The sequence below is a fragment of the Caloenas nicobarica genome, chromosome 2 (assembly GCF_036013445.1).
Source record: "Caloenas nicobarica isolate bCalNic1 chromosome 2, bCalNic1.hap1, whole genome shotgun sequence".
Lineage (NCBI taxonomy): Eukaryota > Metazoa > Chordata > Aves > Columbiformes > Columbidae > Caloenas > Caloenas nicobarica.
Window position 1 is genome coordinate 100799528 of NC_088246.1, and position 17231 is coordinate 100816758.

The following is a 17231-nucleotide window of genomic DNA, read 5'->3' on the forward strand; positions in this document are numbered from 1 at the left end:
GCACATCTCATTCTCAGATTTTCTTCTCTGCACACTGTGTATTGAGGGATTTTTAGAACTGTTATGAAGTGTTTAATTTTGTGGTTTTGGAGGCTTTCTCACCTACTATGGTCTACTAAATCACAACTTGTTTGGGGACATTTTACTCTGATTATTTGGCAGCTTTTTTGAGAAATGCAGGTGTATGGATCAAGAAAACTGTAGGATGCCCAATTTGGGTTGGCAATTTTCAGAACTGACACAACCCCGAAGCACAAAAGCACCAGCTAAAATGGCCAGTACGAAATCTGTATCAGGTCTTACTCATCTGTAGCACAAGAGCAAACACCAACAAAACCAAAAGCCCATCAGGGTTCCATCCAGCCTGACCATTGCAAAAGTTACTTAGGCTTATTTTAAAGTGCCACTATTAATGTGTTGCTAACAAACCGAGTATGGAAGCATAATCATTTTCTTAAAACTCCTGCTCTTCTCCCTCGTACTTTTGCTTGGGAACCCTTTGCTCAGGGATTCTTTGAGCACACTTTCATGCTATAAAGTGGTATCGGCAGACAGCTGGCACAGGAGAAATGATAGATGGATATTTCCCAGCAGTAGCCCTAGAGAATATTTGCCAGTGTGGCTTTCTCTATTCTAGGCAGCTGTTTCAGCTAGCTTTTGCATTGCTAACAAGTACTGAGATTAAAATAGATCTTTAAAATAGCTTTTTGCTAAGGCTTCGCGGAAACTTGTTGGCTGGATATTCTCACAATGACTCACTTCCACAACTCACACTTCCCACAAACATCTGTGAATCATAAAAAGCTTTAATGAATGTGCATAGCTGTGCAAAGAAACTACACATATCTAGGTATGTATTCTTTCTTTTAACTCTGTTCTCAGCTGTTCCCTTTTTTCTGTTTCATTTTGTGCCAGGTTTTTATTTTAGACGGTGCAGGCGAGAGGCTGTATTTTTTGCATGTCTCTGCAGACTTAGTCTGGCACAATTCTGGGGTGGTATAAATAACGAACCTTCCATTTCAAGGAGCTAATTTGCAAGGGTTGAGAGCCAAGCCCAAATCTCTTCTTCCTATGTCAAAGTTTTGAAACTTACCTTGTTTTGTACTCAAAGAGATTTTCATACAATCAATTAAAAATGTTACTGTAACAGAGGAGAGGAAAAAGGAGGATAACACTGGAATGTGAAAAGATGTATTTGCCCAATTTCTACACTATAATTAAAGCAACCAGAAGTTGAATACCATTATTTCAACAGTGTTCTTTTGGTCTAGCAAAATTTTCTTCAATAGATGTTGAGTTATCCTACATTTATGCTAAAAAATGAATTTAGATTATGCTTTGTATAATCACGATGGAGTCAATTTGAAGTTCTCTCAAGGTTTAATTTAACTGTTACATGGGAGTTCAAAAGATCAATCTGGCAATCTTACCTGTGGATTAAAGAATCCCGTCATCCAGAACTGGTTTGGTCGGCCATCCTGCAGCCAACTGCTGAACTGCTGGTTTCTTTCAAGAAGCTCAGTGAACCAAAATCCTAAAGTAGCCGACTCCCAGGAAATCCTAAACCATAGTTTTGGGACTCTGGCATCATACATGTTATCCAAAGCATCTTGCAATTCCTCTGACATAATTATGGTTCCTGGAATAGCAGTAAAACATTCAGAATGAACTTTCCCCTAGCTTGCAATTAAAACTTCCAAATGACATTCAGAGTCTAATAAACCCTCTTTTGTTGTGTCTTAATTGCACACCTGTTGCACTAAAGTCTTACCAGTTTGCAGTTAATTTGCTCAAACTTATAAGACTTGATTCAAAGCTAAAGGTGACAAGATAAATTACATTTTTCTGCTATTTTGATCAGAAATAAAGATTTTTTTTTAAACAACTCCTTCTCTCTCGCACACAATATTTATATTCATTATATTCACACTGTGTTTGGAATGTGATCAATCATTTAAAACATTTTTGTATATTTTAGTGGTTCCTACATACATGATCAATGATAGAGATATACTGTGTAACTCATCTATACCCTGAGCATGTACTGAGAGTGATTATATTAATGAAATTCATTGTTATTAATGATAACTTTTTACATTTCCATTATCAAGATTCCCAATGGCAATGACTATGTAGAATAAAGCTAGAGGCAAGATTTTATTTTATTTTTTGGCAGTGGCTGTGCATGCTCTAACATTCCATGCATAGTACTGTTTTTTTCTCTGTTAAAATATTGGCATTTATTTAGACAGTGATTTTTCACACTCACCATTCCATGTGCCAGAAGTTCCTACACCTTATCAATTTGTACTCTCGATAGTACTGAGAGCTGGCACATGGCCATGCTGCAGGATGCCTTCTCTATTCCAGCTAAAATATTTTACATTATAGAAACTAGTCTGGTAGACTTCACTCCAGTTAATTGTTCATGTAATACCAATGTCCAATGCATCATCATACCCACAACTGCTGTAATGCCACAAGGATTACATGAGATACCAAACAAGATTAGGTGGCTTCCACCATAGCATAGAACATGTAAAGGAAAGGCAAGTGGTCTGGGTGACTGCAAACAAGAACTGCAGTGGCCCATCCAAAAACACCTGTAAGGAAATGTGGCCTGTCATAAGGAAGCATTTCAGATCCCTTCCTTCCACTGAGGTTGACAGGTCCCCATTTCAGGGGAAGAACGAGAATATCTAGAAACCAAACACCAGCTTTTAATTTAGAATAATACAGGGGCCACTCTAAACACTTGCATAACAGTGTGTGCAAATCTGGTACTTTCTACTTTTTATCAATGGCAAACATGCTTCATTTCTTCCTGCAGATAATGACCTGCTCTCATCTATATGCACCACCTTTTGTGCGACAAATGCTACAAGGGAACGATCAGCTTTTACAAAACTGCAAATATTTAAAAATACTGACTAACTCATATTCTCTGTAATGGCTTCTAAGTCAGGTTCAGAATCATGTTTTGGGATAGCTAAGAGTCTTTATAGCACAATTAATAAACCTCCTCTTTGAGTATAAATCTTCTCTAACATACAACCAAGAGCACCAACACTTAAGAAAGAAGCCACTCTGTGTCATCTCCCCTTTGCCTAGAAAAATGTAATATTAGACCACACACTCTATTCACCCTTTGGAGGCAGAAAAAGTGAAAAAAAAAATCATGCAACGCATTGTTGGTTTCAACTTCAGAGCTACGGTAGTGAGGGCAGAACACAAGTGAAGAGCACTCTGGGGATCAATACCATCTGAACTAAGAAAGAGCAAACTCTTTCATCTGTGGTTCTTCCTTGCTTTCAGGCTGATGCAGCCAACTTTCTCTTGCAATGAGGCTGTGAGAGAGCCACATTTTCTTCTCTGTTCTCGTAGGCAGCTTTTCAAATAGGGAGATACAACCAGCCTCTGCCCCGAAGCACGATGAAATCTCTTAGGATGTTCTGCCCATTATGACTCAGAGCAGCTGCTGAGAACGCTAAGCCAGAGTGTTCTTGAGGATGAGGTATGTTCACAGTTCTGGCCTTGCCCATATAGCTGCATAAATATACCTAGTGAGTGGGTGTCAGCTCTGGCAGTCGGCACGCAGTGCTTGAATTTCAGCACTAAATGACATCTGTGGGTGTTGGGATGCATTCCTGCAGCTACAATACTCTGATCAAAAATAATTTATAAAATAAAATAATTGTCCAAAATAAAATTAGTAACACATGGGAAAAATAATGGTGTCTTTCTGGAGAAGGGTGATAAAGGTGATTGAAAAACTATATTTGATAAATTGAATGAGTAGCACAACACCATAGGCTTCTCACATTCAACTTCTGAGGTGCTCGGAGCACTGGTTACCATATGAAGAGACAGAATGTCCTATGAACTTAACATGATAGACTTGAATGTTCCATGAATCACACAGGCCAGCTGTTTATAGCTTGGTTATTTTTGGTTTTACTTCATGATATTCCCTTTCTTGAAGGAAATAAAGCCCATCTGAAAATGACTGATGAAAGGTCAGTTCAGTTAAAGGCAGTAGTGTGTGTCCATGCTTCCAGAATAATATGTACTGCAACCCTACTGTTTGCACAGTATACACAGTTTGGAAAGATTGCTTTTTACATTGCCCTAAATTTAAACCATTTTACTTTTAAAGCATATCTAAATCTATCCAATTGCTGTGTAGCAAATAAGCCAAACAAAGAACTCAGTTCTGAGGATAACTAGTTTTTATTGCTAATTAAAGTGAACAGTCCATTTTTAAAAAATGGATCTAGCTTTAGGGCGACTCATTCAATAGATATAATGCTTTGTATGGACTGCAGCAGGACCTCATATGATTTAATGGAGTTGACCCTTTTCACTACCACACCTACCTCATCTGAAAATACGGAATTTGTAAAATTTGGATCTACATTTTGAATTTCACATTTAGGAAAGCCTGTATCTAGACTAGAAAATGTGCATATCCCATTTAAATGAGTGGATTAAGTTAGGAACAAAAGAAGGATCTTAAACTCCAGCATGAACCAAAAAAAGCCTCAATCCACTGACTGATTCTCTTCCCACAGGCACAGGTGTGAATAAAGGATAACCAGAATAATTATGTAGAATATAAATGAGATGAGAAGAAGGTAGTTTCTCCAGCAAGTACAGTTTGCCAATAGCTGACATCGTTACAACAGGATTGGAGGATTCCTCTTGAGGACAATACTTGCTAGACAACGAGTCTGTTAAGCTAGCCTTAAGAGTACACAGAGGAAAAACTCTGTGAAAGCATCAATCCATTCTTGACTGTCACAGTTGCAACTACAGAAGCTGATCTCTTCAGACTTTAATCCCCACTCAAGTTTACCTCCCAAGCAACCAGGTTTATTATTGGACCAGTCACTCCTTGCCTCCACCACCAAGCTGCAACTCCCTCTTCTTCATTGAACAAGTTGAAGGGAAAATCCCAACTTGCCTGTAACTTCATGAGCTTTCCTCCCTTTCTGCTTTATGGCAACAGCTAACTTGCTCATGCTTTCCCCAAAGAAAGCATTATTTATTATTCCACCCAAAGGTACAAGGTATACAGAGTACTAGATAAAAACAATAAAAGCTAACATGTGTTTCCCCATACCTAAAACTCAATCCTTTTTGGGTTTTTTGCAAGCTTTAGTATGTTTCTGCTAGCTCAGTGACCACCGTTGCTGTGCTGAAATAAGTCAACTTCTTTGCTTCAGGCAGTGCTTTCAGTATTTCCCGCTTTCTTCACTTGCAGCACTTGGGTGCTTCAGCATTTGGAGATGATTCCCAGGAAGCTCTCAGCAGCTCATTTAATCCCACCACACTGTTTTAGTCCCAGCTGAGCCCTGCAATGCACAACACTCTCTCCATTTTTTCTTGTAGACTGTGGCATTCTTTCCAGCTGAACCTAACCTTTGCCCTTGTTCTATTTTCTGGTTTTTTCTTCCTTTTCTCGTGCAGAATCCTCTGATTTAATTCTTCAGGTCAGGAGAGATGAAAGGAACTGAGAAACTTGAGTAGCATGTTATTTTTCACATAGAAGCACACACAAATCCTAGATTCTTTAAAACAGCTAATTCTTTCAGTCAGCAAGAAGGCAATTTGAAAGTCACCTTGCCAATTGTTCTGAAAATTTCCCAGCTAAATGGACTTGGTTACACCCACCAAAGGACCAAAAATAAACATTTTAAAGCAACAATTTGAAGATAAAAATTAATGCACGCGCTGATACAAATCACTGCCCTGAGCTAGCGTAATAGAACAGGCAGATAAACTATTTTCTGCAGTTTGTCCTAAATATGCAATGTGTGTTTCTAAACAATTGTCCTGGCCAGCATCATGGCAAGCATGTATAACACTTACTAAGAAGTCCAGAAATAACATGCCACACTTTGTAAAAGAAAATAAGAGGCATTCTGGCATCCTTATCTGGATGAGAAGTAAATAATAGATGAGAGCTGCTGAGCCAAGAGTAACTACACCACAAGACACACTAGTCTCATCCCTTCCATTCCTCAAATGATTTCCCCATTGTTACATTTCATTAATGTCCTCACTGAGTACTCTTAATCATCTTCAAATAAAGTCCTCATCCAGAAGTGGATACACAGGAGATCCCTACAAGCCTCACACACACACACACAGAGTAAGAATCAGTAAGGTAAGAGAACAAGACCTTTCAGTCCAGAAGTCCATTACCATTGTCAGCAGGCCAAACTAAAATTGTGTTGGTGTGGCAGCCTCAAAATATTACAAGTCAAAACAGAATTTAACCAGCCAGTGGGACTGAGTCCATACTCCTTCCCTTCATAGGAAATTACCTTTCCTGTGTGCTCTGGCAAGTCTAGTTTCCTATGCTTCAGTTTTTCACCACATAGATTAGAATAAATTACTGGCTACCTCTTCTGGCTCTTTTAGAGTTCATTTCTATTCCTCTCATAAGGTGCTACACATAATGAACAGAAATTCCTTGCAGCAACATGATGCAAACGCTACCATCAAAATCGTAATATTCTGAGTTGGAAAAAAATAGTGAATCTTCACCTCATTCTTTCAGGGTTTAACACACAAGTGTGTGTAGATAATGTAGGAATTCTAGGTGATTCCTATTATGTATGTAGAACTATATGCTACATCATGTCTACATGAAGTTCTGGGTGTTTCAGCATATTCTTACATGAATGACAATAAGGAAACATGTAAAGCCAACATGCTGGTTAGCAATACAGTGTAAAGATGGCGAGAAGCTAAAAGCAGGTAATGAAATAGTTTTTAATAAGGTAGCAAATCAATGACTGAGATATACAGAAACCAGAGAAAATGCACCAGTATTCCTCAAGGCCTTGTTACTGAGTTATTACTCAGCTTTATCCGAATTATAAAGTTCCAAAAACATTAGAAACACATTAAAATGCATATTTTTTTTACTCTCCAATACCTTCTGTCTCAATAGTCTCACCTGTAGTTTCTCACACTTCTCAACCTGGCATAAACATATACCTGAAACATGCTAGTATATTAATTTTAATGAGTTTTCATGCATCATTTAAAGAACATGCACATGGTATACATCTATGTGGGTAAAAAAGAGGGCAAACAGCAAAGTCTCAACTCCCCTTAGTAATATCCTTGTTCCTTCCTGACCCTATTATTCCAAAAGCTCTGATTGCCTCCTCTTTCAGTGCAGGATAAGAATAATCTGTGATTTTTTTTTCAAGTCCTGCCATGTAGGTTATGTATGGTGTGCATTACATGCATGAAAATATTATAGATTTGTAACATGAGGGGTCCCATGTTGTAGTTGCAGTGGCAATTTTGCTGAAGTCTGGTAGAGCTTCTCCATGACAAATGCCATGATGACTTCTGAAGTAGATATTTGAATTGATTCCACCTGTTTTGCCTTCTGTGTTGGCCTTACGGCTTATGGCTCCTGTAGGTATTTGCACAATGCTTGTCTTGCAAGTACTAACAAGAATGGAAGGAACAAAAACTCTGGGACTGTGGAAAGAAATCTTTACACATTACAAATCATGTAAAAGCTCTTAGAGGGATTCCTGTATTCTCAGGAAATATGTTAACAGGAAAAAGGACTTCTCTCTCCTAACTCTGCAAGTACTGCACAAAGAGCAGTGGGAATTCTGTGACCATGTGGGACATATATGACATGAAAGGACAGCAAATCCAAGGTTTCCTGTATGGCCTTCACTTCTTTATGAAGTAGGCAGTTCCAAAGGATTAGTTGGAAAGCACAAAGCTATGAGGTATCAGAAAAACATGCCAAGTGGACACAGTTTTACAACCAAAGTAGAATCTAGATATACTCATAAATAAATGAGTTAAGCATTTGCTTCTTCCATGACAAACCCTTAAACAGAATGTTAAGTAGGTTAAAAAAATTGGGAAAAAAAAACCAAATTAAAAGCTGTGCTTATTGCCATTGCAAATGATCCAATACGCACTTCCAGTACTACTATAAGCATGCTCCAGTGCTGAGATTCGTGGAAGCCACCCCAGAGGAACTAGGGATAACTTCTAGATTCTGTAGAATCTCTCTTTACACTATCTCCACTGATACAAGACACATCAGAGTGCCATCAAAACATTTACCACTTCTACTTTGGTGCACGGAGAAATGAAGAGAGCCCTCTCAGTCTCAGAGACAGGCCACATTCAGTTTCCCTCTACTCAAACAAACTCTAACAGACTAGGAATAACTGAATATGTCATTAGCTTTTACTGCATTTAAAGACAGTGCCTTGGGGTTTGAAGTGCCCGCTCCCCAACAGACAGCCAGGGTATCAGTATCCTGTGCCAGAGGCATCTACGCTTCCACAGGAGGAAGATAAGGAACTATGACAGGAACTATGTAGCTCGTACACTGCCCTACAAAAAATACAGTCACCTTTTGCCAGAGGCTCAAGATGTGATGTTCATAACCCATTAGGATCTGGAGTTTTGGTTTGAGTCCCATGTCTTACTGCTCCCCAGATGAAAATATGAGAAAACAGCTCTTTCCTTGTCTCTAAAAAGGTTTCTCTGTTTGGAACATTGCCTCTATTTAGGTCACTTGGGAGGACAATCATCATTGCTCTTTTCTGATTTATGTGAAGCTCTGCATTGTACCAACTGTGAAACAAATTCTGGGCAATCAATAAGTAATTAAAACAGAAATAATGGTTGGGACATAACTGAGAGTACAAAGTGCAGCTACAATCTAATTATTACAATTTGATCCAAAAAAAGTATCCCTCCAGGCAGCGAAGTTTATTGACAGAGATACAGGCTTGTGGGGCACAGATGCCAACAAACAAGTTAGACGCATGCTGAGCATCTTCACCCATCCCAAAAGCTGAAAACTGTTTAACCTGCCCTCTGGATAGAGGGACAAAACTGTCTCTGCCGATTCCCTCATCATCTCTCATCTTCAGCTGCACATGGGCTCTCACTGAGGGGGGCTTTATATTACCTCGAATGTAACTGAGTGAGCAACAGCAAAATGACACGGTCCATCTATTCACGTCCAACCTGCAGAATCAAATATTCAGAACTGCTTTCACAGAGCTACCTGACATAACATGAAGATGTGCTTTATTCTTAAAACACAAAATTTGTTTTGAATTTGTTTGAAAATTTAGATCTGCTATAAGAAGGCGCTCAGGCCTTCACAGGTTAATGGAACCAGAGCCAGACGCATGACCTGGGCAGATGTCAAAATTCACATGATCTGTTTGAGCAGGCAGATCAAGTTACCTCATTGTAAAGAAAAGGGAGCACCTCAGGTGTTCTGAGACTGCAGCTGACTGATTTTGGGGGAGAATCTATTATGGGAGAGTTTGGGATTTTCCCCTTTGCTGAGGCAAGAGGGAGTGCCTGAATGTTCTCTTTCCAACTCCTAAATAATGGTCTGCCACATGTACTTGACGCATCATGAATCTGCCAGAAGCCATTAATCGTTATTGTTAACTATACATCCAATTTCATTTTCAGGGCAATTTTTCACTATATTTAACTTGCCTGTCCCTAGGAAAATTACAATGGTTTAGAGGATTGCACAAAAGTTACAGCATTAACTTGATTAAACACCTGGTAGAGGACTGTGCCCACTGTGCAACTGAGTACTAAGTGCAAATAAATTATGTTACTCATCCACCCCTCTGCAGAATATTGTACACTTTGAAACTTTCAATGTATCTGTCACAATCAAGGAAAGATTAATACTTTATTGGATGGAAAGTATTATTTTAATTTACTTCAAAAGGGACTCCATGCACACATAAAAGGGAACTTTCAGCTCAGTATTGAAAGAGAGGAAAATTGTTTCTTCCAACTTGATCTTTGCATAGGTTATTACAGGATATGGAAGCTAATTAGCCTTGGGCATATTCATGAACCTTTTTCCTAGATTCAGATTATAGCCATGATGTTGAAGCATGCATTGTTGCCTCAGTGAATCATGCAAACGACAGGAAAAAAAAAATCCCTTTTCATTCTTGTGTAACAAAAATACAAATTAAAAAAAATCTCCCTTCATGATAGACTTACTGTCAAAAGACTGGAAAACTCCAGTAAGACAGATCATAGTAGCACCATCACCTGTATCAGAAGGGACTAGTTTTAAGGAACTCTGACGCTGTGAGGACAGTTTGCTGTCTCAGATATTTTCTGCCTCTGCAGCATAACAGCAGACTTGAGTGACATCTTAACCAGTTGAACTGAACCGTTCCTGCTAGATTTTCATTTATCGTTAATTCAAGAAGTTTGGCTGAACAACAGTATACTTTCCTTTCTGGATATTTCAGCTCTTGCAGATGAGCAAAATGGAAGTGAAAACAAAAAGCAGATGGTAACATCATCGTACCTTTTTTTCCTCACTCCTTTTCTGAACAAATTTTCCATCTGTTTCTAGTCGCCTCTGCTCTTTGATTTATTTTAACTACATTCACCGTTGCTCACTTTCAGCTAAATACCTCTAGTCTCTGAGAGATACAGAGTGCTGCTGCCTACCTCCTGTGATGGCTAAAAGCAGAACCCCATCATTCTCTTTTGACTGGCACTCCCATTCACTTCAGCTTTCATTTAGAGGCTTCCTATTTGGTATAACCAGTTTCATGAACATCAGAAAACTCACCTTAAATTAGAGTCTTTACCACCTGGCCTCCTGAGTGCCCTGTCTCCCAATTACTTAGCAGCAGCACTTCTATTATACCTTGTTCTATATCATTATGTCTCATCTTAATTTCATAACCGATGCTGGCACATGACCTGAGGATGTAATCCCACAAACAAGCTCCTCTGAACTCTGCAGAGATCCTAGAGGGAATCACAGAAGTGCTGTTGTGCTGTGGGACATGAACTGCAATACTGGAGCACATGCATACAGGATAAATTAGGGTAGAGTGTCCTCAGAGATGCCATCACGAGGCTTTAAATACTAGAATTAATGGTCATATGATAAAGAGAGAGAAAAAGATAAAAACGTGGGGAGGGAGAGAACAAAAGAGAAAGAGTTAAAAAGGGATCCCCTTACAGGAGGGGAAATATTTATTCAGTCATATAGTATAAGCAACCATTAGTAATAAATATTGTATCTTAATTAGTATGATTTTTAATAGTGTAACCTACCATCAATAGCCAACTTCAGATCAGTCAGTGTAGTTCGAACTGTTGATAGAACATGTTGCATACGGTCAATTTCTTGATGGAGAAAGATGTTCATGGGTTGAACAGCTCCCATCTTTTGAAGCTGGGCTTTCACCTAAACAAGAACAGTGCAATGATTATAGAATGTAATCTCCCGTGTCCCATGCAATAATTTTCCAAAGCAAAAGGATCTTTTTTCACCGCATAATTCCTGAGGAAAGAAACTTTTATGTAACAGATGGCCAGGTAAGTCCTGTGCCAACTGTAAGGTTTAGCAGACTGTGATTCATCAGCTCACCAAAAGGAGCTCCTCCATCATTCTAAGGAGGGAAAGTTCGCTCTTTTTGAATGGACACAGCAGTTCCTTCTGTCCTTGTTAGGCTGTGGGGTCTTAGATGTTAAAAACCCCAACCCACAGTAGAAGCCACAAGATTTGGTATAATGCGTGCTACTTCATCAAGGACAGAAGCCCACTGGATTTTGCTTTGTGTTTTCCCAGATATACTCATGCATCTCACAGTATATATTGTTTTGTATACTATACATTATATACACATAGTAAAAATTACTGAAGATATTATTATTATACTGAATAGCAAGTTTCTGAAAGGTGAATATAGCAGTTGAGTAGTTACAATTGTTAGTATAAATGACTAAAGGCTTTGACTAATTCCAGTTCTCAGGTTTCAACTAACTCCAAGCCAATTTTTTCAACTTTATACGCTGTTCTCCTTGGAAGACAGCTATCAGCAAGGTTGTTAATCATATTTTAATCATAAGGACCCATGAGTTTGTCAGACAGAATGTCCAAGAAATAGGTGCCAGCTGATTATGCTAATGCTTTGCAGCCTGACAATTCATTGTACAGAATGAGTTAATGTGTTTCTTCCTGTAAAAGAGAAAAAAATACTAAAATCAGCTATCACAAGACTAGAGCTGAGACTATAAACTGTTTTGGGTAATCTGCATGATGAATTATTCTGATTTTTTTCAGACATAATCCAGAGAAATCTTCTGCTTTCTGAAAATTTCACAGAAATTGATAATTCTCCCTTTCGGCTAAAAAAACCCCAAAAACCCAAAAAAAACCCAACTATTTTTTTACAGAATATTTAGAAGTCTAGTGAATGCCACTAATAAGAAAGGAATTGTATAGAATACAGTCCATGCATTTTAACCTTTAAATAAGACATACACTTTTTTCTAGTCTACAAAGCATGTGTTTCTTTTGGAGATCATTTAGAGGAAGAATTTCTCCTGTTTGAGGAAAAATTGTATGGAAGATGTTGTTAAAGGGGTTAACTTCCAAAATATTGATATTTATGAATCTACAAAGAGAAGATGAAATATTCCAAAATATTACATTACTGATGATCACACCATTTGTTTAACTAGTGATTTCTCAGAATGTAAACATCCTTTTGATTTGTTTTCATGTACTTACAAAAATACTTGTAATGTTTTGAATAATGGAGTGAACCAATGATGCAGAAATTTGTTAATCCATCCTAGATATGTTCACAACACTCAGCCTGGAGCACCAAGCATAACCAGATATGAAAACTGAAAAAAAATCACATACATTCTACCTTAGTGTATACAAATCAATCCTGATCTACAGTGAGATTTACTAGGTGTAATATAGTACCTTTCTCGGAAATCTTTCTGTTGAGATTAATTTTAAATACCAGCTCTAAGGTATGATTGACTGGTTTTGTATTAGAATTCTTATCAAGCAACCAGATTACTTACTTCTAGTGCTGTATTTATTATGACATAAAGAGATAGATCCCAACTGACAAAAAAAACCCCTCAAAAGACAAAACTCAATAACCAAAATAGCCTTTCTGAGATTAATATACTAATTCCATAAAGCCCTTTTTATTATGCAAACAGCTGTCATCTAACATAAAACAAGGTGATTTAAGAAAGGAGCAACTAAAATAATAATCTTAATAGCTTTGTCTACATGATTTTGCAGCACACATCTCTACTGTGTCAGATTCTTCTATGCCCATTTCTTAGCTGTCCTCAGGTCACCAGCTCCTTTGTCACCACATACTTTGTAGGACATTCAGCAGAAAAGCAGTTGCCAAACTCATGTCATTTAATGATCAGTGATTAAGTTACTGTAGCAGTAACTGCCTATAATTTTCAGTAAATGCTATAATGTTCATTTAGACTTGCATACTTGCTATACCCTTTGTCAGCAGAAATAACAAGTCCATCATTCTGTGAGATGATCTAAATAAGAGGCCTGAATAAGAAAGACAAGCTCGAGGCGTATCCCCATCAAAGCTCTTTTCAGGTGGTGTCAAGGACCACTTCCCTGTTGCATACAAGGAAGCAGGCAGTGAAATATATAGGAAATAGCTGAAGCTCTAGAGATATGACCACCATATCTGTCAGGCTTGGTAAGTAAACCAGAGACACCTTACAAACCAAAACATCTACGTTAGCGTTTCAGTTCAGACCTTTTGTTCTTGTTGTTGTTGTTTGGGTTTTTGTTGTTGTCATTTGTTGGGGTTTGGGGGATTGGTTTGTTTGTTTGTTTGTTTGTTTGTTGGGGGTTTTGTGTGTGTGTGTGTGTGTGTGGAAGGGGGGGCGGTTCGTTTTGGTTTGTTTTTTAGCAAAAAACTGCTCTGGAAAGCAGACTCCAGGCACACAACCTGGCTTAGCTTCAAATTAAACTAACTCAAAAACTCAAAAGCTATGCTTCAGGGAGTCTAATGTACTGCAGCCACTAATGGGTGTTCAGCCTAGGGTCAGACCTAAGTAAATTTCCCCATAAAACATGTAACACAGGGCTGGGATCCTCAGATGAAATCCTATTCCCATGCAATACTTGCTAATGTAGTCATAGACTCAGTGAAGTATAAGACAAAATCAATACTACAAAAAATATTTAAGGAAAAATCCCATTGCTACTTGGGTTAGAAGCCAAACTCCAATAAAATGCAGTATCTTTGGAAGGTCTCCATGTCTATTCCCTAGCAGGCTGTTTTTCAAGCTGCAAAGATTGTTTTTGCTACAAACTGCTGTGTGTGACAGGCTGACATTTATTCTTGCATCTGTCTTCACTCACGTGGACTGACTGGACCTCATCGTTTTACCAGTAATCTGTCTGTTACCTGTGAGGCAAGACCCACAAGCAAAAGGGGTTATGAAAGCAGAACTCTGCCTCTGCCTCTGCCTTTGGAGTGAGAAAAATGAAGACAGTTTCAGGTCAGGAGGAAGGTTTATTTCACTTTTCCACCACCTGTGTCAAACTGCAGTCTGAGAAAGCTTGCAAAGGTGACTTGTTTTGTTTATAGTCTCATGGGTGAACAATGAGTTTGTTATTTGACTGGTGAGAGGAAGCGTGACAAGAACACAACTACAAAAGCAGCAACATATAGCATGGGGTAAAATGGTTGCCCTGTTTTGAAAGTTGTTTGTTCCAAAGCCATTGCCAAAGGCTAATAACTGAGAAATGAAGGCCTCTGTGTAACAGCCTGAATTTTCTCTGGATTCACAATGTGTCAAAAGCAAGTACAATCTGAAGCTCTGAATGTCAGCAAAAAATCGGTTGCAGTATCATCTGGCCCTAACCTAGTCCGTTGGGGTTTTAGCTCTGGTCAAATTTTTTTGACCTCCCTTTCTAAAGGGAGCCGCAAGAACTGCTTGAAGATAACAAAGGCACCTGCCACTTTCCCTGAAGAGTATTTGCTTTTAATTACCTTCATTTGTTTCCTAAATTTTTGTTCCTTTTCTCCACTGATAGTAACTCTATAACTGGATTTCCAAAGACTACCGCGTCATGGCCTTACTGGAGCACAATATTCTTCTAAAAGCAAATGCAGGCTGCATTGCTAGGACTAATGAACATTCTTCTTTTTACTGCTCTTATCCAATGAGGCATGCAGAGGAACTCTTTTGGACACATTCTCTCAGTCTCTTACAATTTAGTATACTGGTTTTATTTGTTGCAGGATTGTTAAACTGATCTGTTAGGTAATAATGTCCTGGATCAGGTAATTATGTCCTGAATGACGAAACGTTGATTTAAATTGACAAACAACAGAATTCATCTCATTCCCTTTTTTTTTCAGACACCACAGGAAGCAATTATATAATCTATCTCACTCCTTATACTTGTAAGCCTAATTTTATGTGCTTATTATATTGTAGCTTCTGCTACATTCTGTTGCTTCTTCCCTCAGAGAACACCTAAACTCTCTGTTCTTTTTTTCTCTAATGAAATGCTTGATTACATGTTAGTGAACATCATTGGTTTTGTGGTTTTTTTCTTTTGGTATTTTAGACATTCTTTTTTGTTTTTTCTTGTCAGTCTATGCAAACTTTCATTTTAAAATTAGCTTTCTTTACAGTTTACTTCTGCCCTCTCTACCCTTTCTAAGAGGTTCCAGAGCTTCAGTTCAGATGAGAAACCCTTTTGATATATATTTTTTGCTTATTGTGTAGAGGTTGCCACACTCCTGGCACCATGAACAACTGCAGCAAAGAGGTGGAACTGGGCACTAATAGGAGAAAAGGGAAATCCCTCTCCAACAAAGCAAGCATTGGTAAAGACCCAAAGGAGTTCTAAGATATAGAGAATGAGAGAAATGGTAAATCTGTTAGGCAAAATGAAGAAGGAAATATTGAAGAATCAGAAACTGCAAGAAATCATGTCAAATCTCTTGGCCCTGCAGAAGTAGAATCTGAAGCTGTAGTGCAGCTGACACAGGCAAAGAGATGCACAGAGGAACACATTATTATCGAAACAAAATTTTGGAAAATGGCCAGAGATGCTCTGTAGATACTCAGAGCAAAGGAATGACTTCCATGGCATGAAAACAAAGCATAATTTTTAATAGTTCTGTGGAAAAGTATTTATCAGTAATGTGGACTGAAGAAACTGTGTGTAAATAGAAGGGTTTGATTAATCAAAAAGAGGTGCAATTCAAGATGTATAGAGCCTGAGAAAACTAGAAATCATCAGGAAGAGGTGGTATCTACACTTATTGATAAAAGAATGACACAAACTTACATCCTGAGCTCAGAATACATTCCTGAGCAATACAAGGGGAAAAGTAGATCCAACAGGACATCCTCTGACCGTGCCTGTAAGAACAAAGTGGGGAAGGAGAGGAAGCAAGTTGATGCTAAAGTATTAATACCTAATATTGGTTTGTCCTGTTGTATTGGGTTTGTGTGGCAAGGTTTTGGTAAGGAAGCGGTGGCTTCTGTGAGAAGCTGCTAGAAGCTTTCCCTGTGTCCGATAGAGCCAATGTCAGATGGCTTCAAGATGGACCCACTGCTGGCCAAGGCCCAAGGAGGACCCCATGCTGGAGGAGGAGGATGCCCGAAGGAGGCTGTGACCCTGTGGGAAGCCCGTGCTGGAGCAGGTTTGCTGGCAGGACTTGTGATCCTCTGGGGCACCCACGCTGGAGCAGTCTGTTCCTGAAGGACTGCACCCCGTGGAAGGATCCATGCTGGAGCAGTTTCTGAAGAACTGCAGCCTGTGGGAAGGACTCATGTTGGAGAAGTTTGTGGAGGACTGTCTCCTGTGGGAGGGACCCCACACCGGAGCAGGAGAAGAGTGTGAGGAGTCCTCCCCCTGAGGAGGGAGGAGCGCCAGAGACAACGTGTGATGAACTGACCACAACCCCCATTCCCTGTCCCCCTGGAGGTAGAGAAAATGGGAGGGAAGTTGAGCCTGGGAAAGGGAGGGGTGGGGGGAAGGTGTTTTAAGATTTGTTTTCTATTTCTCATTATTCTACTCTGATTTGGTTGGGAATAAATTAAATTCATTTTCCACGAGTTGAGTCTGTTTTGCCCATGATGGTAATTGGCGAGTGATCTCTCCCTGTTCTCATCTCAACCCATGAGCCTTTCGTTGTATCTTCTCTGCCCTGTCCGGCTGAGGAGGGGAGTGACAGAGCGGCGTTGGTGGGCACCTGGCGTCCAGCCAGGGTCAATACACCGCATCTTTGCAAACATGAATTTTCTACTTGAATCATAAGAGAACATCTGTTGAGCAAATTGAAGTAAAAGATGTTTCCCTGAAGCTCAGAGAAGATGTCAGAGAAGTGGTACAG

The 17231-nt window shown here is 39.1% G+C and overlaps 1 protein-coding gene across 1 annotated transcript in view; it reads right to left on the bottom strand.

Moving 5' to 3' along the window:
* LOC135985194 (dynein axonemal heavy chain 5-like) overlaps positions 1 to 17231 on the bottom strand; it is a 169318-nt gene that overhangs the window by 6327 nt on the left and 145760 nt on the right. Inside the window, exons 74-75 of the mRNA XM_065628249.1 lie at positions 11131 to 11263; positions 1431 to 1639 (exon numbers count right to left, since the gene is read on the bottom strand). Of these exons, the coding sequence (XP_065484321.1) occupies positions 1431 to 1639; positions 11131 to 11263 (342 nt within the window). The remainder of the gene's footprint in view (positions 1 to 1430; positions 1640 to 11130; positions 11264 to 17231) is intronic.